Genomic DNA, 26404 nt, shown 5'->3' on the forward strand with positions numbered 1-26404 from the left:
CTGGGAATGTGTCCTGTGGCAACAATTCCACAGCAGGAAGCAGAGGCTTGAAGATACTCATCACAGCTGGTGCTAAACCTGAACAAAATCTAAATGTCCAAGAAGAGAAAAATTTGGTTAAACACATTGTGGTGCATCAACTCTAAGAAACTGGCTACAATGAGATGTGTAAAGATTATAAAGCACCTGTGGTCCCAGCTACTTGGGAGGCTGAGATGGATCCCCTGAGCCCAGGGAGGTGGAGGCTGCAATGAGCTATGACCATGTCTGGGTGACAAAGACCCTGTCTCAAAAAAGAAAAAAAAAAAATTGTAAAGAGAAACATGAAAAGATGTTGCTGATACATTAAAAAATTTTTTTTGGCCAGGCATGATGGCTCACGCCTGTAACCCCAGCACTTTGGGAGGCCGAGGTGGGCAGATCACTGGAGTCAAGAGTTCAAGACAAGCCTGGCCAACATGGCGAAACCCCGTCTCTACTAAAAATACAAAAATTAGTCGAACATGGTGGCACACGTCTTTAATCCCAGCTATTCAGGAGGCTGAGATGGGAGAATCATTTGAGCCCAGGAGGTGGAGGTTGTAGTGAACAGAGATCATGCCCCACTGCACTCCAGCCTGGGTGACAGAATGAGACTGCCTCTAAATAAATTAATAAATTAATAAATAAACAATTTTAAGCTGAGTACAAAATGTTGGGCACATTGACCGCAACTGTACAACCAACAGTAAGACCCAAAGCGGCTACTTTCACCCAGAGTGAAAATGGTTGGGGCTACAAGAGGAAGGCCAGTGCAGATTTTTCCATAGATAAATTGGGCCTTCCTTTAATGTTGCTGTTCTGATGAACCGGGAGCTTTCTGCGGACTTGGCGGGAGCAGCTGACAAGGCAAGAATTGTGGCCCTGGATGCTTCCTCTGCGGTCACCGCCTGGTATGACGCCTCCAAGGTGTGTGCGTGCGGGAAGGAGAGAGAGGGTAGTAAAGCCAACTTTTCATCCAAAAAGCAGAGGCTTAGGGGACAAAAGGGACGGAAAATATCCCCTGCAAATTAAAAAATGCAGACACACATTTCCCCTGCCTTCACCTCCCACAGACCCGGCCCTTCAGCTCCCTCCCGCGGGCTCCCAAGCTCCGGGTGCCGTGGGCCCTGCGCCCGCGGAGCTGGGCGGAGCTCGGGACCCTCCCTCGCCCGCCTACCCGGGAAGGGACGGGGCCGACAGGAAGTGGGCGGGGCTGGCTCGCAGGGCGGAGCCTCGTCGCTCTCTGTGAATCGCAGGTGTCCTTACTCCCGGGCTGGTGGGGCCACCCTGTGGCTGCCTGGGCTGGAACGTTCTGGCTCGCCCAGCTGAAGGCCCTAAACTTGCTAAGCCTTTTAGGGTTGAGGAAAACCCATTAAAAGACAACTCCAGCAACCTCCCAAAGGCAGGGATTCTTGTGCTCCCCTGGAAAGTCTCATATAAAGCTAGACCACAAAATGTGGGGTGGGCCCTGAGCCCTCGCTCAAGGGCACAGAGCAAGTCACTGGCAGAGCAGGGACTGGAACCCAATGTCCTAATCCCCAGGTGAGGCCAGCCTTAGCGCTGCGGGAGGGGCAGGGCGGCGTGGGTCCTCCCAGGCTGGGGCTCAATGAGGCGCACCCAGAGTGAATTTGGATGTTTTTCCAGGGATAAGGACATGTGAAAAGAGACTGGCAGTGACTGACCTGGACTGGCAGGTGAGGGTTTTTTTTTCCCCTCAACATTTTATTTTGAAATTTTTCAGACACACAGAGAAGTTGAAAGAATGGCAGGGCAGACACCCAGCATATGCCCGCCTATATGCCCACCACCTAGATTCTACAGTTACGTTGTATTGTATTTGCTTTGTCACACATCAGTCCAGCCCTCTATCAACTCTCGGTCTGAAATGGTTTTTAAATTATATTTTAATTTTTAAGAACCAATCTCCAGCCGGGCGCCGTGGCTCACACCTGTGATCCCAGCGCTTTGGGAAGCCAAGGTGGGTGGATCACCTGAGGTCAGGAGTTCGAGACCAGCCTGGCCAACATGGTGAAACTCTGTCTCTACTAAAAATACAAAAGAAATTAGCTGGGTGTGGCAGTGCACACCTGTATTCCCAGCTACTCGGGAAGCTGAGGCAGGAGAATCGCTTGAACCTGGGAGGCAGAGATTGCAGTGAGCCAAGATCGCACCACTGCACTCCAGCCCCGGTAACAGAGTGAGACTCCGTCTAAAAAAAAAAAAAAAAACTCAGTGGAAATATTTAGCCTCTACATACATCAGTAACTCGATCAGTCGTGATGGTTTGTCGCAGATGCCCTTGCTGGCCTTTTTTGTCCTGGTCCCTGTGTCTAGAGCCTGTGGCCAGGGCTGGAGGTATCTGAGCAAACTGCATGGCTGTTCCCAGCTGCTCAGGGCTACAGCCTACGGTCAGCCTGACAAAGCCTCCCAGGACACATTGTCCTCTCTAAAGACACTCATGGGGTGTCTTTAGAACCCCCCTTCTGGGGGTTCAGGGAAGTCAGAGCCGCTGCTCCTTGGGCATGGCAGGAACCTGTCGTCGCGGTGCAGGGAGCACAGACACCTCCATGAGAGCAGCACTCAGAAAAGCCTGGCCCAGGGTCCCGGCACACAGCGGCCCATCCTGCCACGCTCCTGCTGCGCTCATCTTTACCAGGAAAATTTAAGTCACTAGATGCCAGCCTGTGTCATCCCAGCTCTGAGGGGAGGAACAGAGGAGAGACAGAGTCCCAGGCTTGCAGCCTGATTTTAGATCAATGCTTTCCCAAAAGGTCACACCCCTCAGCTCCATCCTCATGCAAGTGTGGGAAGACAAAGCTGGCAGCTCTTTGTGGCCTGGCTCTCAGCCCTGTCTTCTCCACGCCAGCCCTCCGCCTGAGCCCAGTGGGGGCTTCATTGCCATTGCTTACCCACACCATGGCAATGGCGACCTCACCTGTTTCTTACCCCTTTCCTGATGGTTCTGTTCCCTGCAGTTCCCTTGGGGCTCACAGCCCATCAGTATCTCTCCACTGGGTACAGGATACAGTGGAAAACACCCCGGGGCTTGCCCCCGTGTGCCCTGCCACCCCCGTCCTTGTCTCCTCCCCCACATCTCCCAAAATGCCAGGCTCTCTCTTGCATCCAAGCTTTTGTGGTCACCCCAGTTTTTCTACCTGGCAAGTCCTTTCACCTGTGAAGTCCCAACTCCTTGCTGCCTCCCTCATAGAAGCAGAATCCAGCTGGGGCACACAGGACTGGCCACAGTGCGAGCTCAGTGGTTCACTGGCTGCCCTGCTGCCCTGCACCCCAGGCACTCTGCGCAGGCCTCTATTCATCAGGGTTTTGTGTGCACTTAGCTCTTCCTGTACAAAGCTAGGAAGCAGCGGGCCAGCTGAATGGACCCACAGAGAAGCTGCGTGGAAGGAACTGTGAATCTGCCAGCACCTACCGGAACGGCAGGAAACCCAGAGAACCACCAGCACCTACCAGAACAGCACGAAACTCTGAGAACCGGAAGCAGAGAGTGCAGGAGGCAAGTGATGAGAGCAGCGGGCGTCCCTGGAGCTCAGCTGAGCCAGACCAGGAGAGGCTGCCACGGAGGGAGCCTGGCTGCACCCAGTTAGCACAGAAACAGGGCTGAGGGCTCGGACCGTGAGCCCTCAGGTTCTCACTGTTCCCTTCAGCTGGTGACTGTGTGACCGTGGGCGGTCACTTAATCTTGCCGGTAAGGGCCTCAGTTTCCTCATCTGTAGAACGGCATTGGAAAGGCATGGCTGGGAGGTCTCAGACATAAAGCAGAGTGCTGTGTGAAAGCTCCGGGTTTACAGACAGAGCGGATGTTCCTAGTGCATTGCACTCATTTTCCCTCGCCCAACAGAAGCTCATGACCTCCGCCATTGTTCCCAAACAAGCAGGAAGCTTCACACTGACGCCTGATCCACAATTCCCAGAGCGCCCTCAAGGCCACCATCTCGTGCAAGCCTCGCAACATCCACGAGGGGGCAGCACAGGACTATCATCGCCCCATGGCCTGAAGGCGGCTGCCGGAAGCCAAGTGAGATAATAGTGGGGGTGGCCCCCAGGAGCCCCGGCTTCGCTCCCTCCCCCTCCCCCTCCCCTACCCTGTGCGGAGGACTCTGGCCTCGGGGTAGGGGGCTGCTGAACTGGGCGTGGTATCTACTCAAGAACTCTCTGCCCCCTGGCCCTAGGGCTCAGATGACGAACACACACACACACACACACACACACACACACACACGCACGGGGCCCGTCCCTTTCCTGGGAGCTGCCCGTTCCCAGGACAACAGTCAACACAGGCGGGAGTTCAAAACAAAACTGGGCTCAAATGCTCTCCCCATCGGCCACTCTGAGCTCGAGGCCTAAAGCGACAGTGAGAAGGACCCTGCCCAGGCTGTCCCAGGGTTAGGAGGCAGAGAGTGTTCCAGGAGGAGGTTTGAGCTGAGCTCAGGCACAGGAGTCTCTCTCTCTCTCTCACACACACACACACACACACTTGCACCCATGGGGAGCCACCCCAACCCTGGGCTCCAGAGAACCACATCACCTGGGTACCGATTGTCCCCCACCAGGCCGCCAACCTCTGTCTCCCCAGCTGCCCGGATTGGCCCTATGGTCAGCAGAGGTCTTGCTGGTGGCTGTCAGGCCCCCCGGGCTCTGAAGTCGCAGCGGGTGGCCCAGGGAGCTGCCTGTGGTGGCGTGCAGCAGGACCAGCTGTGGCGGGAGCTCCTGGAGGCCGAGCGTCGGGGCCAGCGGCGCTGGTGAGTCCCTGCCCTCCCTTCTCCACCCTGACCCCCGCCACCTGACCACAAGTTGGGGAAACTTTTGGAGAAAGGGAGATGGGTGGGCAGCTGATCCGGGCTGAGGGACAGAGAGCATGGCATGCCCGGGGGCAGGTGGGTCACCAGCCCAGCCCAGAGCCAGGCCGGAGCCTGAGCCTAGGAAGCCAGGAAGATGGAGGCCAGGATCAGATGCCGCTGAGTCCGATCAGCCCCACCTCCCTGGAGCAGGAGCCTGCTGGCCTAGTCTGGGTGAGAGGCGCTGGCTGTCTGACCTGACTCTGGGAAAGATGCTCCTTCACGCATTCATTCATTCAACCAAAAATCCCCATGAGCCGCTCTGAAACGAGACCAGATCCAACAAGGGACTGGACAGACCTGGCCATGGCTCCACAGAGCCTTCATACTCAGGACAGGGCAGCCAAAAAAGCAAGCAGAAAAGCAAACAAGTACAAATCTGTATGAAGTATGACCAGCGGTAAGAAGGAAACAGTTCAGGGTTAGGGGAAGAGCCGGCTGAAGGCCTCTCTGAGGAGGAGACATTTAAGCTGAGACATGAAACCGGAGAAGGAGTCAAGAGTTTGACGTATCTAAAAAACAAAACAAAGAATTCGTGTAGCTGAGGCACAGGGAGTGAGGAAAGCCACAGGATAAGGCGGAGCAGCCGGGGACCACCCCAGCCATCGTAAAAGTCTGGATGCGTTTTTTCCAAAGGAGACACCATCCAGGATTTTAAGCAAGAACATGGCATGATCTCGATTACATTTTTAAATGAGCAGCCTGATAGATTCTAGGAAGCACTCATCTTGCACCACTGAAACTTCATACCTGTGGATTAGCAACGCCCCATTCCCCCTCCTCTCAGCCTCTGGCACCCACCATTCTAGTCTTTACTCCCAGGAGTCTATTTTCAGTGCCTCATAGAAGTGGAATTGTGCAATATTTGACTTTCCATGTCTGTCTTGTTAGCTTAGCATCCCGTCCTCCGGGTTCATCCATGTTGTCGCATATTACAGAATTTCCTCCCATTCTAAGGCTGAATGTATATATATGCAGTTTCTTTATTCATTTGTCAATGGACTTTAGGTTGCTTCCACATTTGACTGTTATATGTATTGCTACAATGGACATGGGAGTGGTTTCGATTCTTTTGGATGAATTCTCAAAAATGGATCTATTAGTCCATTTTGCATTGCTGTCAAGGAACACCTGAGGCTGGGTAATTTATAAATAAGTTTATTTGGCTCACCGTTCTGCAGGCTGTACAAGCATAGTCTTGGAATCCACTTGGCTTCTGGTGAGGGTCTCAGGAAGCTTACAATAATGGCAGAAGGTGAAGGAGGAGCAGGCATGTCGCATGGTAAGAGAGGGACCCAGAGAGAGAGGGGGAGGTGTCAGGCTCTTTTTAACAACCAGCTCTCTCCTGTGAACTAATAGAGCAAGAGCTCATTCATCACCGCAAGGAAGGCATCAAGCCAGTCACGACCCAAACACCTCCCACTGGGCCCTACCTTCAACACTCGGGATCACATTTCAATATGAGATTTGGAGAGAACAAACACTCAAACCGTATCGGAGAGATTGCAGGATTATATGCTACCTCTAATTTTTTGAGGAACCTCCATTGTCTTTTCCATAGCACTGGCACCATTTTGCATTCCTATCAGCAGTATCTCAGCATTCCAGTTTCTCCACACAATGGCCAACACTCATTAGTTGTCTTTTGGTTTTTGATAACAACCATCGTAATAGGTGTGAGGTGGTATCTCATTGTGATTTTTTGTTTCGTTTTGTTTTGAGATGAAGTCTCACTCTGTCACCCAGGCTGGAGTGCAGTGGCGTGATCTCGGCTCACTCCAACCTCTGCCTCCCAGGTTCAAGCAATTCTCCTGCCTCAGCCTCCCAAGTAGCTGGAATTACAGATGCCCTCCACCACTCCTGGCTAATTTTTATATTTTTATTAGAGACAGGTTTTACCATGTTGGCCAGGCTGGTCTTTTTTTTTTTTTTTTTTTTTTTTTTTTTTTGAGAATGTTTTTTTCCCTTTTCGGGGGGCGTTTTTTTTTTTTTTTTTTTTTTTTTTTTTTTTTTTTTTTTTGAGACGGAGTCTTGCTCTGTCACCGAGGCTGGAGTGCAGTGGTGCGATCACAGCTCACTGCAAGCTCCGGCCAGGCTGGTCTTGAACTCCTGACAGCAGATGATCCACACGCCTCAGCCTCCCAAAGTGTTGGGACTACAGGTATGAGCCACCGTGTTTGACCTCATTGTGATTTTGATTTGCATTTCTCTGATGATGAGTGACATTGATAATCTTTTCATATATTTATTGGCCATTTATTTATCTTCTTTGGAGAAATGTCTATTCAAGTCTTTAACGCATTTTTTGATTGGTTATTTAGTTTTGTGCTACTAAGTTGTAGAAGTTCCTTATACATTTTGGAAATTAACACCTTATCAGAAATATGATCTGTAAATGTTGTCTCCCATTCTGTGTGTTGCCTTTTCACTTTGTTGCTTGTTTCCTTTGCTCTTCAGAAGTTTTTGAGTTTGATATAACCCCATCTGTCTATCTGCTTTTGTTGCCTGTCCTTTGTGTGGCATATCCATGGAATAATTGCCAAGCCCAATGTCATGAAGCTTCCTCCTATGTTTTTGAGTGGATTAGTATGTATCATGTTAGAAAGGATCCAATTTCATTCTTTTGCATGTGAAAAACTTCTGCACAGCAAAGGCAACAATTAACAGAGTGAAAAGGCAATCTACAGAATGACAGAAAATATTTACCAACTGAGTAAATGTGGGAGGAAAGGTAAGGAAGGAATAAAGGATGACAGGTCTCAGCTTGAATAATTAATAGGGAGGAGAAGATAAATGATGAAGATGCTGAGTTCTGGTGAGTTTTAAATGCCCGAACCACGTCTAGATGGAGCTGCCCAGGAGGTAGTTGAGTGTGAGAGTCAGGAGTTGCGCATTAAAAACCCATCCAGAAGGGGAGAATGAGGACTGACTGCAAATGGACACAAGGTGTTTTGTGGGTGATGAAATGTTCTGGAATCAGAAAGTGGTGATGGTTGCCCAACTCCGTGAATATATTAAAGTCATTGAATTGTGTGCTTTAAAAAGTGAATCTTATGGAATGCGAATTCTATCTCAGTTTTAGCAGGAAACGGGTGGGCATTGGCCCCAGCGATGTGAATAAGCTCTCCCCAGAAGGGCACAATGGATCAGAAGAGGCGAGGATGCAGGACAGAACTTGCAACATTTACTAGAAAGGCAGAGACGCTGCCAGGAAACACCAGAGAAGAAAGCCAGGGGCATAAGGAGATGTAAAGACCAAGGGGAAAGAGTTTTGCAAGGTCTGGAAAGCCCAAAGAGGAATGTGTAAGGCAGTGCTGCCTGACAGAAAACAATGTGAGCCAGACACATAGCTTAAATGTTCTAGTGCTGCTTTCAAAAATGAAACGAGAGGTTGGGAACAATGGCTCACACCTGTAATCCCAGCACTTTGGGAAGCTGAGGCAGGCAGATCACCTGAAATCAGGAGTTCGAGACCAGCCTCGCCAACATGGTGAAACCCCATCTCTACTAAAAATACAAAAACTAGCCAGGCATGTGACATGCACTTGTAATTCCAGCTACTCAGGAGGCTGAGGCAGGCAGAGTTGCTTGAACCCGGGAGGCGGAGGCTGCAGTCAGCGAAGATTGCGCCACTGCACTCCAGCCTGGGTGACAGAGTGAGACTCCATCTCAAAAAAACCAAAAAACAAAACGAACTTGTAGCAATAAAAATACATAAAGTTGAAATATAAGACACAACTGAAGTGAGACTTCATAAACTCAAGACAGGAGAAATGATTCAGAAAATCAAGACAGAAAACACAAATGACGAATTAAAAACGTAGAGAAACTGAACAAGAAGCTCCAACCTATCCTTAATCAAAACTCCCAAAGGAGAGAATGGGAGAGAGAAAATGTCTAAAGAGAAAGTAAGTGAGAATTTTCCAGAACCAAAGAAATGCAGGAGTCCACAGATACTAGAGTAGGTGCTCCACAGAAACAGGCGCATTAACAAGAAAGTAAGACATGGAATTCCCCAAGAGGGGGATGCCAGCGTGTTGGTGAAGAAAGGGACCAGCCTGTGATCTTGAGGCACGGCCGGGCCAGTGGGAGCAGGAGGACACGGGGCTTCCGAGGAGGTGTCTAAGAAAGGTTTTAAAGGAATGTTTATTATCTGATGCACATGATAGTGTAGAAAATAATATTGAGAGGGACTTTTCAGTTTTGTTGGAACATCTGGAATCAATGATCAGTACATAGAAGCCTAAAAAAAAATTGGGAGGAAATGTAATTTCTCTGTTAGCTCTAGAAAGAATACAAGGTTGTACAAGAACAGAATTGGGGTATATTGCACTCCTTAGTTCATCAGGGAATAACATTTACATAATCATAAGAATCAAAATGATATATATCAATTTAACCAAGATCTGTAATGATTTTGAAAGAACAAGGGGAAGGGCAGGAGTAAGAATGCTAACTCTTCATCTCCTATAAAAGAAAGTCGATAGATAAGTTTAAATTTTAAAATGTATTAAGGAACAGCAGTGGATATGGTTTGGATCTGTGTCCCCACCCAAATCACATGTTGAACTGTAATCCCCAGTGTTGGAGGTGGGGCCCGGTGGAAGGCGACTGGATCATGGGGTCGGTTTCTCATAAATGGTTTATACCATCCCCATGGTACTGTCCTCACAGTAGGGAGTTCTCACCAGATTTGGTTCTTTTAAAGTGTGTGGCACTTCCCTTCTCTCTCTGTTGCTCCTGCTCTGGCCATGTGACCTGCCTGCTGCCACTTTGCCTTCCACCATGATTGTAAGTTTCCTGAGACTGACCCAGAAGCTAAGCAGATGCCAGCATCCTGCTTCCTGTACAGCCTGTGGAATTGTGAGCCAATTATACCTGCTTTTTTATTTTTATTTATTTATTTTTTTGAGATGGAGTCTCACTCTGTCACCCAGGCTGGAGTGCAGTAGCTCGATCTCTGCTTACTGCACCCTCCACCTCCCGGGCTCAAGCAATTCTCATGCCTCAGCCTCCCTAGTAGCTGGGATTACAGGAGCCCACCACCATGCCTGGCTAATTTTTGTATTCCTGGTACAGACAGGGTTTCACCATGTTGGCCAGGCTGGTCTTGAACTCCTGACCTCAGGTGATCCACCTCGGGCTCCCAAAGTGCTGGGATTACAGGAGTGAGCCACCACGCCTAGCCTACACCTTCTTTATAAATTACCCAGTCTCAGGTATTCTTTATAGCAAGGCAAGAGTGGCGTAATACAGCAGTAGAATCCTATTATTTCAAAATATGGACGCAAAGGCCTGAAGAAACAGCTGAAAGGCTGGCAAAGGTTTGACTCTAAGATGTGAGGCTCAGGGGCTGTGAGGAGGGGGACAGAGAAGGCTGTTTTATTATGTTTTGTAGAATTGTTTGACTTTTAAAATTAGATTCAAATAAAACTGAACAACCAGTACAAGGTAATACTATCCTTACAGTCCCTCCCTTTTCCTACCCCTCCCTAGCCTTCCTCTGTCACTCACATTGGAAGGTTACAAAGGTTTGGGGATGTGAAAACTGTTTTTTCTTCAGAGAATGCTTGCCTACTGTAGCCTTCTGAAAATGCACAGAGGCAGGGTGAGATGATAGCCTTTGCTTCCTTAGGCAGTCCTACCATAGCAACGTCATAGTTGTCATTCTAGGAAAAGTCATTGGAAATTGAAATGTTTGTTCTTTTGGTGGGATACACCATCAATACCTGCTTGGCACTTGGCATTTGTTTCACTTAAAGATTATTTTGTTCTGGCTGGGCATGGTGGCTCATGCCTGTAATCCCAGCACTTTGGGAGGCCGAGGTGGGTGAACCACCTGAGGTCAGGAATTCAAGACCAGCCTGACAAATATGGTGAAACTCCATCTCCACTAACAATACAAAAATTAGCCGGGTGTGGTGGCAAGCATCTGTAGTCCCAGCTACTTGGGAGGCTGAGACAGGAGAATTGCTTGAACCCGGGAGGCAGAGGTTGCAGTGAGCTGAGATGGCACCACTGCATTTCAGCCTAGGTAACAGAGCGAGGCTCCCTCTCAAAAAAAAAAAAAAAAAAAAAAAAAAATTCTTCAGTTCTTCCATGCTGGTACATTGTTGCATTGCTGACACAGCTCGAAAGTCATTTGGGGTAAAAATGTCCTTGGAGGAACTCACACAGGCCAACATTGCTTTTCCTTTCCAGGCGGTTCGAACTGCGATCTTTCCTGAAAGACTAGACCCAAATGGTAAGGAAAAATATGTTCTGCCAACATATACTTGCAGATGAATGTTATTCTTCTTCCATCATTCAACTGACTTATTGAAGATCTACTCTGCGACTAGATGCTGGATGTCAGGAGATGGGAGTAAAATCACTCTTGTTTCAAGCGAAATGTCCATTCTTGGGGTCCTTGGAAGAAACAGGCTTATATGAAGCATTTGAAATTTGTTTCCTTCAGCTGTTTCTTGTTTTATTAAGATGACCAATTTAGAAATGACAGATCTGTTGCTGAAATGCTCCCCTGGACTGGAGGATGTCAGGCAATGGTGTAGTCATCTGTGTGGGCATGGCCCAAGAAGGGCCAATGCAGATTGGGGGCGTAAAATACTTTGTAAACAAATTCCACTGACTCTGGTATCACCACCTGCCCAATCTTCCTCCCACTTCGCACCAGGGACTGAATTTCCCTAAATGGCAGGAACTGGCCGTGCAGCTCCCCTGATTAAAATGGTTCGGGTAGTCTGAAGTTTCAGTAGCTTACAAAGCACTCCTGTGATCTAACAATCTATCTCCCCAGCTCATATACCCACCTGCGACCCGCGGTGGCTCGCTCACACCGATAAGCCTCTTTTTTTTTTTTTTTTTCTTTAGATGGAGTTTCACTCGCTGCCCAGGTGGGGCTGCCGTGGTGCTGGATAAAGTCATGCGTGGGCAGAGGACTCGCGTAGCAGACTGCATATGGATTTTGCTAAGCGCTATCTAACGCAGTCCTGCTCAGACCACTATCCTGGGAGTATGTCATACGGAATTAATTTAGGGCACTACATCCAGACCCTGGCATATTATTTGTACGTTTTTCAGTAGAGAGGGGAGTTTCAACTATGTTAGCCTAGGCGGTCTTGAACTTCAGCTGACCTCAAGTTATCCAACTGCCTTGGCCACTTCCCAAAGTGGCTGGGATTACAGCGCATGGCCACCACACTACAGCCCCACAACACTTCTTTCTCCATGCCTTTCGGGCCTGCTTCGTCCCCTGCTGCAATGTCCTTCCCACCTGGTCAGCCTGATGGCAACTCCTGTCACTCTTTCAAGACCCTACTCTAGTGCTCCTCTTCTGGGGAATCTCCCCTTCACTGGCGTTAGGCTGACCAGCGTCACTCGCTTCCTATGATTCCTGATTCACCGCTATCTCCCTTATTTTGCGATATTCGTATGTAATGTTAATACTGCAATGGCCAATTTCACCTTCTGTGAACTCCTTAAGGAAAGGGATGAGGCCAGGAATGGCCACCCATGACTGTTAATCTCAGCACTTGGGGAGGCCTGAGGTGGGGGAGGCATCACTGCGATCCATGGGAGTTCAGACCAGCCTGGGCAAACATAGGGCAGACCCTGGTCTCTACAAAAAAAACATTATTTTTTAGAAAGAGAAAGATGACTATGAATTCATCACCGGCCACCCTATCACACCCTTAGCCATTTGCCCTATCCCCAGAGACCATAAAAAAAAAGGTGAACATTCAGTTCATGCTGCGATGAAAGAGTGATGGAAAGTTGGATCTCACTTTAAAAGGATGCGTCGCCAGGCACGGTGGCTCATGCCTGTAATTCTCGAATACTTTGGATAGGCAAGGCAGGTGGATCACCTGAGGTTGGGGAGTTCAGACCAGGCCTGACCAACATTGGAGAAACCCCATCTCTTACTAAAAATACAAAATTCGCCAGGTGTGCGGTGGCCTGCATGCCTGTCATTCCAGCTACTTTGGAGGCTGGGAGCGAGGCTGATCACTTGAACCTTGGGAGGCCGGCAGCTTGCAGTGAGCGAGATGCACCATTTCCCCCTCCAGCCTGGGCAACAAGAGCGAAACTCCATCTCAAAAAAAAAAAAAAACAAAAAAAAAAAAAAAAAGAGATGGTCAAAGGACCAACCTGGAAGATAAGCAATGTGGACAGTCACTCAAGGGGGGTGGCCATGCTTACCTGGACCCTACCAGGTTGAGGAAAGGTTTAATGCCTGCATTGTGGACCTGCTGGGCTTGTTGCTGTCCATTCTGGAGAGAAAATTCAGATCATGGGACCTGATATCCCACCCTGTGCATCTGGTCTGGGCTTCCAGCCTATAAGAGTCTCTCCCTCCTAAGGGCTATGTGATAGCAACCTGACTACTGAAATCTGCATCATGACCAAAGGGGGGAGCCACCTCAGCATGGACTCTGCCAGGTGAAAGCCAGGATCTCCTTACTTGACAGGTCATGTCACTTCTATTAGACACAGGGTAGCAGAAAGGTAACCCTCAACAGGGGCAGGAAGAGCTGAGGATGTTTTCCCACTTGTCAGATTTTTTTTTTTCGAGACGTGGTCTTACTGTCTCCCAGGCTGGACTATGGTAGCATGATCATGGCTCACTGCAGCCTCAACCTCCTAGGCTCAAGTGATCCTCCCACCTCAGCCTCCTGAGTAGCTGGGGCTACGTGCATGCGCCACCACACCCAACTAATTTTTGTATTTTGAGAGAAAGAAGTCAGACAGAAAAGCCATGATTTCACTAATGCAAAGTTCAAAACCAGGCAAAGCTAATGTGTGGCATTAGAGGCCAAGGTCAGGTTGCCTTGGGAGCAGAGACAGGGGTTGAGGGGCTGAAAGGAGGCAGGGGAGGGGACCATACCCCTTGATCTGGTTGGGTACATGGGCATCTTCACTTTGTGAACATTTGTTAAGCTGGCCAGTGATGGCTTGTGCACTTTTCTGTGTGAATGTTATACTCTAAGTACAAATTTACCAAAACACAAAAACAAAAATCAAAACCTCCCACCAGATGTAAAACGGCATCTTAGTCCTGGGGTAGAAAGGGGAATAAGACCTGATCCTTCCCTTGATCTCTGCAGGTCGCAGCATAAAAGTTAAGGGATCTGGGAGGCACCTGGGGAAGAGGAAGTGGAGGAAGAGGAGGGACAAGCTTGGCAGAGGCTGTGACATCGGGTCACTCTTGGGGGATCCCAAGTCCAAACCAGGATTGAATCACCTGGAGATGCTTCACACAGAGAGGCACCTGCTCTCTGCTCTGTTTTCTCCCATCCTAAGGTCCTCCTTTTTCCAACTCTGTGTAACCCGAGCTGTCCCCTCTCCTCAGGGCAACAAGAAGGAGCCTGAGAAGTTGCCAGACCATGTGCCTCTCTTTTCGGACACAGTTCCCAGTTCCACGAACCAGGTTGTGGGTAGCAGGCTGGACACGCCCCTGGGACAGACTCTCATCCGCATGGACTTCTTCTTCACAGAAGGGGCCCGGAAGAAGAAGCTGGAGGATGAGATGCAGCCCATCTAGGAGCAAGGAGGGCTGGGCTAGCCTTCCCCAGGTGGGTGTGAGTGGGGACAAGAGATCCGGCCCACGACAGCACCAGTCAGCAACCCACACAAGGCAGCTTGGGTCTGCACTGTCTCTAAGCTGCAGGACGCTCTTCCAGCGGGCTCCATGAGGTCACTCTTACATACCTTTTACACGTGAGATTCAGAGGACTCAGTAACTGGCCCCCAGCCATACAACCCCCAGCCTTTCCATCTTGAGAACCCATGAGTGCCCCATGAAAGGGACCTTGCATTGTGGTCAGGAGCACTGAATGCCTGGGTTCAAATCCAGCTCCTGGCTCTGATGAGCTGTGGGACCTTGAGCTGGCTGCTGCAACACTCTGTACCTCCGTCTCCCCTCCTGCGATTCCGTGTGTTCTCTGCTTGCAGCTACTATGACAAGTGACCACAAACTGCATAGCTTAAAACAACACAAATGTATCATCTTACAGCTCTGAAGATCACAACCCTGACATGGGTGTCATTGGGCCAAAATCGACATGTTGCAGAGCTGTGCTCTTTTAGGAGGATCTGGGGAAGAATCTATTTCCACATTTTTTCCAGTTTCTCAAGGCAGCCTGCATTTCTTAGCTTGCAGCTCCTTACTACATCTTCAAAGCCAGCATCCTAGCATCTTCAAATCAATCTCTATCACTCGCTCTCTCCTGCCTCACTCCTTCATCTTTTCTCTCTCTCTCTCTCTTTTTTTTTTTTTTTTTTTTTTTCCAGACGGAGCCTCCCATTATCACCTGGGCTGGAGTGCAATGGTGTGATCTTGGCTCACTGCAACCTCCGCCTCCTAGGTCCAAGCAATTCTCCTGCCTCTACCTCCTGAGTAGCTGGGGTTACAGGCATGTGCCATCACGCCCGGCTAATTTTTTGTATTTTTAGTAGAGACGGGGTTTCTCCATGTTGGTCAGGCTGGTCTTGAACTCCCAACCTCAGGTGATCCGCCTGCCTCGGCATCCCAAAGTGCTGGGATTACAGGTGTGAGCCACCGCACCTAGCCATATCTGGCTAACTTTTGAAATTTTATGTAGAGATAGGGTCTCACTAGGTTGCCCAGGCTGGTCTTGAACTTTTGGGCTCAAATGATCCTCCCACCTTGGCCTTCCAAAGCACTGGGATTACAGGCATCTGGCTTCACTCCTCCATCTTTTAAGGACCCTTGTGATTATATCACAACCTTCATATTTAAGCAAAAAATGCAGAAAAGGCTTAGTTCCTCTTTGTTGGTTAAAACACAAATGGATTCTTTCTTCAAACATCCGCATTCTCCTCTTCTTCCTGGGTGCTCTGCTAGGCTGTGTTTTCCCTTGGTTTGGGTGGAGCATGTGACAGAGCCATGGCCAGTGGAATGGGAGCAAAAACCCTAGGTCTCCCTTCCAGGTCTGGTCCATGAGCCACTCCAGGTATTGGCTTGTTCTCCTTTCTCCATCAGCTGAAGAAGGGAGAGGACTTGAAAGATGCAGGGAAGAGACGGGCACAAGATGGAGGGAGCATGTCAGGCCCAAGCCTGGAGCCCTGAGTGAGCTTGTGGAGCAGAATCTCCCTACACCCACACTGACACACAAACAAAATAAACAAAAACTGACCAAAACAAAAACAATAGCCCACACTTCTAGGGTAAAGCATTTTAAATGTATTTTCTTAACAACCTAAGGGAATCAACAGGCAGAGATTTCATATTCATTTAATACAGGCAAAACCTGAGATTAAAAAAAAAAAAAAAAAAAAAAATAACCTGAGATTCAGAGAGGTGAAATAAAATCCCAAACATACATTAATGCCAGGCCTCAAGCTTGAAGCCCAGTTTCCTCTGCAGGACCCCAGCCGTGGCCTCCAGAAAAGAGAGAAAAATGGGGCAGGGGCTGAAATGACTGCTCTGTCTTTGATGCTTGCTTGGGTCTTATTTGGCAGTAGCTAAATGTCACTGTTATTTGCATGTATTAACTCATTTAATCCTCTCAGCAACCCTATGAGATAGATACTCCTATAAATGAGGCAACTAAAGCACAGGGAAGCTAAGTCGTTTGCCCAAGGTCACACAGCTGGCAAGTGGTGAAGCTGGAGTTCAGACTTGGCAGTTGAGTCTGGCTCCAAGGACTATATATTTAAGCACTATGCTATATGGGTCCCCTTTAATCCTCAATAAATTGATTCCCCAAAATTTAGCAAATTACAGGATTTTTCTGCTTAAAGAAAGTCGCTTGATCCTTAAGAAAGGGAAAACTGATTTTTTCCAATCTCTGGGATCCCTACTACCACCAAGAATAGATCATTGGTGTTTCCAGGAGTTACACAGGACAGGACACGTTATTTCCATGCAACAGCCCCTACGCCTCATGCCACACCCTAGCCCTGCGCGACTGTGTGATGGAGCAGACCAGGCCCAATGTGACTTGGCCAGGAAGAGGCCCAACCCTTCCTACTTGGATCTGGAGGCCACCGCCTTCTTTCTCAGTGTCTGACATGAAAGCTGGGCTCCCTCTCCACTCTGAGATCATCAGCTGGGCAAAGGTCAGTGGCCAGGACAGCCAGAGGTCCTGGTCACATCCTGGCAGCATCCCATGAAGGTCAAGTGCTTGCCCTCGGACTGGGCGGTTACAAAGATGCTGGAGGCTCCTTAAAGACCCAAACTATGTTTTTGCCCTGAGTCTGCCTTATATTATTCTCACACTCAAAATCAAGATTTCCATTTGAGGGAGAGAGAGGCACTAGAAAAGTCAAGGTTAAGGATGGCTGCAGGTGGTCAGGCCTGTGCAGAGGGGACGGAATCGTTGAGTGCCCAGGAGGGCAGTGAGGAGGGCCATGGACCTGTGCCGGTTCTGCCACTCCTGGAAGCACAGCCACTTACAGACAATGTAACCTATAAGCACAGACTCTGGGCTTGGCACATTACCAACATTGTGTCTTTTGCATGTATTATAATTGTCACCATTTGAGAGGTTTGGAAACTAAGCCAAAGACTTCATTCAATCTGGTCAGGGTCTCACAACTAGTGAAGGGCCAGGATCTATCTCATGTGTGATTTCTCCATGCTGCCTTCCCCGCTCCAGGCCTCAGTCTCCACAGTTATAAAATGAGGGGAGGAGGGAAGAAGACAGATTTAAGGGCATCTCCAGCTCCAGGATTCTCTTCTTTGAGCATTCAGGGAGTACTGAAGAAAAAAGGGGTTTGAGTTCTTTCACAGAGTGCATTAGTCAGCTATGATAATGCTGTATAACAAAACATCCACTTTGTTGCTCACAGGTCTGCATGTAGCTGGAGCTCAGGTGATTTTGGCTGGACTTGGCTAGACTTTCCTCCACACTTCAGGTTAGGTTCAAGTATTTTGTGCATGTCTCTCATTCTCTTGGACTGAAAGCCTCCTGGGGCATATTTTTCTCATGGCACATCACCAGGACTCAAGGGCTCAACAGAACCGTGCAGGCATGCCAAAGGCTTCTGCATGCAGAAATGCTTTCTGTATTCTGCAATGACCTGTCATCACGCCAAAACCCTCCTCACAACCAGGCCCACCCACCCTCTGCTCCTTGCCACATCTGCCTTCTTTTCAAGAAGATGCCTGCTTCTAACCTTCCCCGTTTCACCCACTGGGAGCCCAGGAAACCAGGACAGAGGGGCATCTGCAGTGAAATCCCAATGCCAGCCTTTCAGCTCATTTGGGCCAGAACAAGGGAGGGTGGATGGGCTAGGAGGTCATGAAGAAGTGGGCACCAAGCCTGCAGTGTCAGTGCCAGCAAAAGGAAAAGGGGGCGTTACCAATAAAGAGATGGGCACTTGGAGACCAAGGACCAGGAGACAGCTGGGCTTCAGGAAAAGGACTGGAATCAAGAGCTGAGAGCCGTAATGAGCCTGGAGGGACACTTTCTTCACTTTTTTTTTTTTCTTTTTTGAGATGGAGTTTCACTCTTGTTGCCCAGGCTGGAGGGCAATGGTGCCATCTCGGTTCACTGCACCCTCCGCCTCCCAGGTTCAAGCAATTCTCCCACCTCAGCCTCCTGAGTAGCTGGGATTACAAGCATGTACCACCACACCCAGCTAATTTTTGTATTTTTAGTAGAGACAGGGTTTCTCCATGTTGGTCAGGCTGTTCTCGAACTCCTGACCTCAGGTGATCCACCTGCCTTAGCCTCCCAAAGTCCTGGGATTACAGGCATGAGCTACCGCACCAGGCCTTGAAAACTATTTTCTATTGAAGAATGCAGAATAAATGATAATAGAAAAATCACCATTTAATGACTCACAGCAATAACTGATTTAGGCAAGAGTCAATAAAAGACACTAAAATGACTGAAAGATTCTTAGGGAATGGTAAATGCTGAAATCTAGAAGATAATGCCTTAACCAAACTATTAAGCCAAACCTCACCAATAACAGGACAGCTGACACTGTGCTCCCCTGGTGTGGTTCACTGAAGACAACGCTACCTACTTCACTTAGGAAGCACTCCTGCCAAAAAAAAAAAAAAAGAAAAGTAACTAGAGTGTAATCAGGAAGAAACTCTCAGCAAACCCAAATTGAGAAACATTCTGTCAAAGAGTTGGCCTCGATTCTTCAAAAATGTCAATGTCTGCCCAGGTGCTGTGACTCACACCCATAATGCCAGCACTTTGGGAGGCTGAGGTAGGCATATCCCTTGAGCTCAGGAGTTTGAGACCAGCCTGTACAACATGCTGAAACTGCATTGAGAGGTGACATTGTGCTAGCAGCCCTCACTCTCGGCACCTCCTCGGCCTGGGCATCCACTCTGGCGGCGCTTGAGGAGCCCTTCAGCCCACCAATGCATTGTGGGAGCCCCTCTCTGGGCTAGCCGAGGCTGGAGCCAGCTCCCTCTGCTTGCTGGGGAGGTGTGGAGGGAGAGGTGCGGGCGGGAACCGAGGCTGCGCGCAGAGTTCACAGGCCAGCATGAGTTCCTGAGGGTGCGGGGGCAGGCGCAGGCCCCACACTAGGAGCGGCTGGCCCAGGGCAGTGAGGGGCTTAGCACCGGGGCCGGCAGCTGCGGTGGTTGCACCGGGTTCCCCAGCACTGCCGGCCCGCATGCACTGCTCTCGAATTCTCGCAGGGCCTCAGCCACCTTCCCACCAGACAGGGCTTGGGACCTGCAGCCCGCCATGTCCGAGCCCCCACCTCTGCAGTGGGCTCCTGCGCAACCGCCACCCCCTGCTCTGCGGCCTGGTCCCATCAACCACCCAAGGGCTGAGAAGTGCGGGCACACGGTGCGGGACTTGTGGGCAGTTTGGCCTACAGCCCTGGTGCTGGATACACTGGGTGAAGCCAGCTGAGCTCCTGAGTCTAGTGGGGACTTGGAGAACCTTTATGTCTAGCTAAGGGATTGTACACAGCTAAGGGATTGTAAACGCACCAATCAGCACTCTGTGTCTAGCTCAAGGTTTGTAAATACACCAATCAGTATTCTGTATCTAGCTAACCTAGTGGGGACTTGGAGAACTTCTCTGTCTAGCACTCTGTGTCTAGCTAAAGGATGTTGGACGCACTCAGCACTCTGTGTCTAGCTCTGGGTTTGTAAATGCATCAATCAACCCCCTGTGTCTAGCTCAAGGTTTGTAAATACACCAATCACTAGTCTGTAGCTAGCTAACCTAGTGGGGACTTCCAGAACTTTTCCGTCTAGTATTCTGCGTCTAGCTAAAGGATTGTAAATGCACCAATCAGCACTCTGTCAAAATGGACCAATCAGCTCTCTGTAAAAGAGACCAATCAGCAGGATGTGGGTGGGGTCAGATAAGGGACTAAAAGCAGGCTGCCCGAGCCAGCAGTGGCAAGGTGTTTCACAGGTTGTGGAAGCTTTGTTGTTAGCTCTTTGGGTTCACACTCCTTTTAAGAGCTGTAACAATTGGGAAGGTCTGTGGCTTTTCTCTTGTCAGGGAGACCACAAACCCAGCAGAAGGAAGAAGCTCCAGACACATCTGAATGAAGGGATGAACTCCAGACGCACCATCTTTAAGGACTGTAACACTCACTGTGAGGGTCTGTGGCTTCATTCTTGAAGTCAGTGTGACCAAGAACCCACTGATTCCGGACGTAGCATCTCTACTAACAAAATACAAAAAATTAGCCAGGTGTGGTGATTCATGCTTGTAGTCCTAGCTACCTGGGAGGCTGAGATGGGAGAATCACCTGAGCCTGGGAAGTCAAGGCTGCAGTGAGGTGTGATCTCACCAGTACCCTCCAGCCTGGGCGACAGAATGAGACCTTGTGTCAAAAAATAAATACACGTCAATGTCAGAAAAGTCTAAAAGGAAGGCTGAAGTGATTCAGTCCCTGATCCTTGACTGGATCCTGGGTCAGGAAAAGCAGTTCTAAAGGACACTTTGCAGATGAAATGTTAGATAACACTGTTGTATGGGCAAGAAAGTGCAGAGTGTGGTGATTCCATTGAGACTGCAGAAGAAAGCCTGTGTGTGTGTGTGTGTGTGTGTGTGTGTTTTAAGACAGAGTCTCACACCATTGCCTAGGCTGGAGTACGATGGCACAATCTTGGCTCACTGCAACCTCCACCTCCTGGGTTCAAGCGATTCTCCTGCCTCAGCTTCCCGAGAAGCTGGGATTACAGGCACGTGCCACTATACCCAGCTAATTTTTTGTATCTTTAGTAGAGATGGGGTTTCACCATGTTGGCTTGACTAGTCTCAAACCCTTGACCTCGTGATCCACCCACCTCAATCTTCCAAAGTGCTGGGATTACAGGCATGAGCCACTGTGCCCAGCCGAAAACCCTTGTTCTTAGGTGTTTGCCGAAAAGTGCCATGATATATATAAGAAACTTCCAAGTGGCTTAATGAAAAATTCGTGTTTAGAAATTTTTTTTTTGGAGATGGAGTCTCGCTCTGTTGCCCACGCTGGAGTGCAGTGGTACGATTTCGGCTCACTGCAAGCTCTGTCTCCCGGGTTCGTGCCATTCTCCTGCCTCAGCCTCTTGAGTAGCTGGGACTACAGGCGCCCGCACCATGCCCTGCTAATTTTTTTTAATTTTTATTTTTTAGTAGAGACGGGGTTTCACTATGTTAGCCAGGATGGTCTCGATCTCCTGTCGTCGTGATCCACCTGCCTCGGCCTCCCAAAGTGCTGGGAGTACAGGCGTGAGCCCCCATGCCCGGCCGGATTTTTTTTTCTTTTGAGACGCAGTCTCGCTCTGTTGCCCAGGCTGTAGTGCAGTGGTGCCATCTTGGCTCACTGCAACCTCCGCCTCCCAGGTTCAAGTGATTCTCCTGCCTCGGCCTCCCGAGTAGCTGGGATTACAGTCACCCGTCATCATGCCTGGCTAATTTTTGTATTTTTGTAGAGACAGGGTTTCACCATGTTGGCCAGGCTGGTCTTGAACGCTTGACCTCACGTGATCTGCCGGCCTCAGCCTCTCAAAGTGCTGGGATTACACGGTGTGAGAGCCACCGTGCCTGGCGGTTTAGGAATTTCTTTTAAAATGAAGGTGGGGGAATGGCCACTGTGAAAGAAAAATACATCTCAACTCCAAAATCACTAAGCTAAGGGAAAAGTCAAGCTGGGAACCTGCCTCCCATTTTAATTCCTGAATAAGGTGGCTATAAAGATAAAAGAGCTACATGCCTCCCTCACAGTTTGCCCACAAGGGAATTCCTTGCGGGCCTCAAGATCTTTACCCTATTCAGGATCATGCCAAGAATTAAATATATATATATATTTACAGTGAAACAGTTCTGTTGCATTTCACCCTGGCAATGTAAACTGATAGCTGATCTTAACAGGTGCGGGACAGAAAAATCATTCCTCTGCTCACCCAAGAGAAATGCTTATCTGCTTGCTTCGTCAGACCTACTGTTTATGTAAAAATGAAGAGTCACTGAGCCAGACTAGATTGTGTATTCACTGAAAGGCTGATGAAGGACTCAAAAGAATGCAAGCTTTTGTCTCTTATCTACCTATGACCTGGAAGCCCCCCTCTTCGAGCTGTCCTGCCTTACTGGACGGAACCAAAGTATATCTTACATCTATTAATCCATGTCTCGTGTCTCCCTAAAATGGACAAAAGCAAGCTGTACCCCAACCACCTTGGGCACCTGTCATCGGGACCTCCTTGGCAAAATAAACTTTTAAATTGGTTGAGACTTGTCTCAGATATTTTGGGTTTACCGCCACCACCAATGGCTCTTGAGTTCACATCTCCTCTGTTGAAGAGTGGGGAAGTGAGGTTGGGGGAGGTTTGGAATCAGTTTCTGCTCAATTCCATGTTCCCACATGAAGGTGTAACCACATAAAGAGCTCACCCTGCCCACTGCCTAGACAGAGCCGATTTATTAAGATGGGAATTGCACTGGAGAAAGAGTAATTCACACAGAGCCAGCTGTGCGGGAGACCAGAGTTTAATTATTACTCAAATCAGTCTCCCTGAGCAGAGAATTCGGGGATGGAAGTTTCGTGTTTTTGTTTTTGTTTTTTTGTTTTGTTTTGTTTGAGGCGGAGTCTTGCTCTGTCACCCAAGCTGGAGTGCAGTGGCATGATCTCGGCCCAGTGCAACCTGTGCCTCCCGGATTGAAGCGATTCTCCTGCCTCAGCCACCAGAGTAGCTGGGATTACAGGCGCCCGCCACCACGCCTGGCTAATTTTTGTGTTTTTAGTAGAGATGGGTTTTTGCCATGTTGGCCAGGCTGGTCGCTTACTCCTGACCTCAGGTGATCCGCACACCTTGGTCTCCCAAAGTGCTGGGATTACAGGCGTGAGCCACCGCGCTCAGACCGGGGATGGAAGTTTTTAAAGATAATTTGGCCAGTAGGGGCTTGGGAAGTGGAATGTGCTGATGGGTCAGGATGGAGATGGAATCATAGGCAGGGGGGTCGAAGTAAAGTTTTCTTGCTGTCTTCTGTGCCTGAGCGGGGGCTGCAGAACTGGTTGAGCCAAATAATTGGTCTGGGTGGTGTCAACTGATCCATCCAGTGCAGGGTCTGCAAAATATCTCAAGCACTGATCTTAAGTTTTACAATAGTGATGTGATCCCCAGGAGCAATTTGGGAAGGTTCAGACTCTTGCAGCCAGAGCCTGCGTGACCCTAAACTGTAATTTCTAAAGCTTGTAGCTAATTTGTTAGTCCTACAAAGGCAGACAGGTCCCAAGGCACAAAGGTGGTCTTTTCAGGAAAGGGCGATTGTTAATTTTGTTTCAGAGTCAAACCATAAACTAAATTCCTTCGCAAGGTTGGTTCAGCCTGTGCCCAGGAAGGAACCAGGACAGCTTAAAGGTTAGAAGCAAGATGAAGTCAGTTAGGTCTGATCTCTCACTGTCGTAATTTCCTGTTATAATTTTTGCAAAGGCGGTTTCAACAAGACTCCGTGGCCAGCTTCATTCAGGGAGCTGATTCACTCTGTGCGGCTGTGGCCCAGGAGTGGGGTCAGGTCCTGTAACAGACTGTGACCAGGGCTGCCATGTAGCTGGGGAGGAGGCAGAGGTCTCTAACATGGGGACACTATCTTGTCCTGGAGAGATATCCCAGTGAGTGTGCACTGTAAAGACACCCGTCCAGACACTCCCCAACCTCCTGAAGCGACAGAGGAGCCTCGCAGATCAGCTGTTTTGAGGTCATCCTCTGAGCAGAAGAGCTGGCATGCTCTTGAGATGTATCGCTGGACATAGGGGCTGAGACCCAAAGACCTGCCTGCATGGCCCAAACCTGGCTCCCCCTAGGACCGCCCCATCCCCACACAGCTTCAGGAACAAAGCCAGTGCCCACAAATCCCCAAAAGGTTTTGCTAGTTTGCACCTGGTGGGGAATGACCATCTCCGTTGAGCACCTATTCTGTACCTCTCAGTAACCTTCTGAGGCGGATGATTCTCCCCTTTTAAAAATGACACCGAGGAACAGGGAAGTTAAGGTCTGTTCAAGATCATGCAGTCTGTAGGGGCCAATGCTAGGAGGATAGCTGAGGTCTGCCTAACCCCCAAGGGCCACACACCCACATCACCCCATCCTGGTCTTCACGCAAAGTAGCCAGGGAGGGCTCTAGGAGCCAGGAAGAAACCTCTTCCACAGCCCTGCCTCACCCAGCTGACCCCCAGAGCAGTGTCCTGGACCAGGAGCAGCATTTGTTCCACAATGGAGGAGGCCACTCCCTGCGTGGTCATGGGAGCACTCATACCTCTCAAAAGCCCCTTATGCTGCCTGCATCCCCAAATGTTAGCACAGGCTGGGCCCTAGGTGGGAGCAGCTCCCTCCTAAGGCTAGTCCTGGGGGCCCAGATTCTGGCCACCCCCTGGAATAAAGAGTCCAAGGCTGGGGCAGAACACTTCCAACCAGGACCACCTCCTTGCTTCAAGGGACGTGCCACATGTCATGATGAAAGTAAAACACCTGGCACGCAGGAGCCACTCAACAGGTCCTAGATGTTTCTGTAGTCATTGCTGCTGATGTTGTTAAATGCTCTTTAAGCCGGGTGCGGTGGCTCATGCCTGTAATCCCAGCACTTTGGGAGGCCGAGGCGGGTGGATCACCTGAGGTTAGGAGTTCAAGACCAGCCTGACGAACACGGTGAAACCTCGTCTCTACTAAAAATACAAAAATTAGCTGGGCGTGGTAGCACATGCCTGTAATTCCAGCTACTTGGGAGGCTGAGGCAGGAGAATCACTTGAACCCGGGAAGTGGAGGTTGCAGTGAGCAGAGATCGTGCCACTGCACTCTAGCCTGGGCGACAAGAGTGAAACTCCATCTCAAAGAAAAAAAAAAAGCTCTTCTCTTATTTTCTTCTTCAAAAAATTTATATATATTATATATAATTATATATAATTTATTTGTTTTGAGACAGGGTCTGGCTCTGTCTCCCAGGCTGGGGTGAAGTGGCGCGATCTTGACTCACTGCAACCTCCGCCTCCTGGGTTCAAGCCATCCTCCTGCCTCAGCCTCCCGAGTAGCTGGGACCACAGGCATGCACCACCACGCTCAGCTAATTCTTGCATTTTTAGTAGAGGCAGGGTTTCCCTATGTTGCTCAGGCTGGTCTTGAACTCCTGGCCTCAAGCAGTCTTCCTGCTTCAGGGGCAATAATGATCAGTATCAACCTAGCCAGTGCAGGCCCATAGGCCAATTTCCTTTAAGGGTTCCCTTCTGAACGTCCTGTTCTGATTTAGACTTGGGAGACAGGACTCAGCAGCTGTTTTTTTATTTATTTGTTTGTTTGTTTGTTTTCTCTCCATAGGCGGAAGTGATGCGCTGGTAAGGCTGGAGAGAAAGAGCCTCGGCCAGAACTCCGAACTCCGAAGCTCACCCAGCTCCGGTTCCTCACCCTTCCCGGCTGAGGTTTATGGCACAAAACCAGCGATCGTAGATTCTGGCATTGCATTTTGGTGCTTTTTTTCCTGCTTCATAACCTGGCCCTAATACACAGGCGATTTTCAGAGGTTGGAAAATGCGTCCTTCCCTTTCCCTCCGTTTGTGGCTTAGACGGCTACGTCCAAGTTACTCTATCAGGAGAAATCCTTAAGAAACAGTTTCACTGTGAAGTGCTCAAGTTCAAGGCTTCCGGTAGCCTCTCAGGCCGCTAGGAGGGAAGCCGGGAAGCCTTCCGTCCCAGACTGGAGACAGGCCGCGTGCTCTGAAAGGGCACGAATGAGGTGACCCCGGGGCTCTGGTCCCGGAGAGCCTCTCCAGCCCGGTTCCCCACCTGTAAAATCGGGAGGGTGCACCCAGCCCTTAAGCCCTTAAGCAGGAGGCTTTAACTACTGAAATGCTTAGTGAGAGAAACTAAAACACTTGTAGGGAGGGAAAAATCTCGCAGAATGGCCCATCCCCCTAGGGGGTGCCCGTTTGCCTCCCGGTCCACCCAATTCGTGAAAAGCCGGACCTCCGGGGTGGCTCCCGGCGGCTGCTAAACTATTGGGTCGCAAGAACGCGGAAAAACGAAGCAGCTGCCGGCGGAGCCAGCAGGCCAGGGTGGGACAGTGGCCCGGGGGCGGGGCTAGGAGGGGCGGGGCGAGGCGAG

General features: G+C 49.6%; 1 protein-coding gene across 3 annotated transcripts; it reads left to right on the top strand.

The window, feature by feature from the left end:
- The first annotated feature begins 4133 nt into the window (after window positions 1–4133).
- Window positions 4134–25774, top strand: CIMIP5 (ciliary microtubule inner protein 5). Of its 3 annotated transcripts, XM_017853937.1 has the most exons (4): window positions 4134–4781; window positions 7484–7506; window positions 14210–14449; window positions 25622–25774. In XM_017853937.1, the coding sequence occupies exons 1-3, from the start codon at window positions 4525–4527 to the stop codon at window positions 14416–14418; spliced, it is 489 nt and encodes a 162-aa protein (XP_017709426.1). In that variant the 5' UTR covers window positions 4134–4524; the 3' UTR covers window positions 14419–14449; window positions 25622–25774. The 3 variants fall into 3 exon arrangements, with proteins under 3 accessions (XP_017709426.1, XP_017709416.1, XP_017709409.1); XM_017853927.1 differs by lacking the exon at window positions 7484–7506 and having other exon boundaries at window positions 14227–14449; XM_017853920.1 differs by lacking the exons at window positions 7484–7506; window positions 25622–25774 and having other exon boundaries at window positions 14227–14653.
- Window positions 25775–26404: the final 630 nt, after the last annotated feature.

This window comes from Rhinopithecus bieti, unplaced genomic scaffold (assembly GCF_001698545.2).
Source record: "Rhinopithecus bieti isolate Rb0 unplaced genomic scaffold, ASM169854v2 scaffold_1530, whole genome shotgun sequence".
NCBI classification, from domain to species: Eukaryota; Metazoa; Chordata; class Mammalia; order Primates; family Cercopithecidae; genus Rhinopithecus; species Rhinopithecus bieti.

Coding starts and splice junctions, on each gene's coding strand:
- CIMIP5 (XM_017853920.1), top strand. CDS start 4,525: ATGGGGAGCCACCCCAACCCTGGGCTCCAGAGAACCACATCACCTGGG. Junction 4,782..14,226: donor CGTCGGGGCCAGCGGCGCTG/GTGAGTCCCTGC, acceptor CCCTCTCCTCAG/GGCAACAAGAAGGAGCCTGA.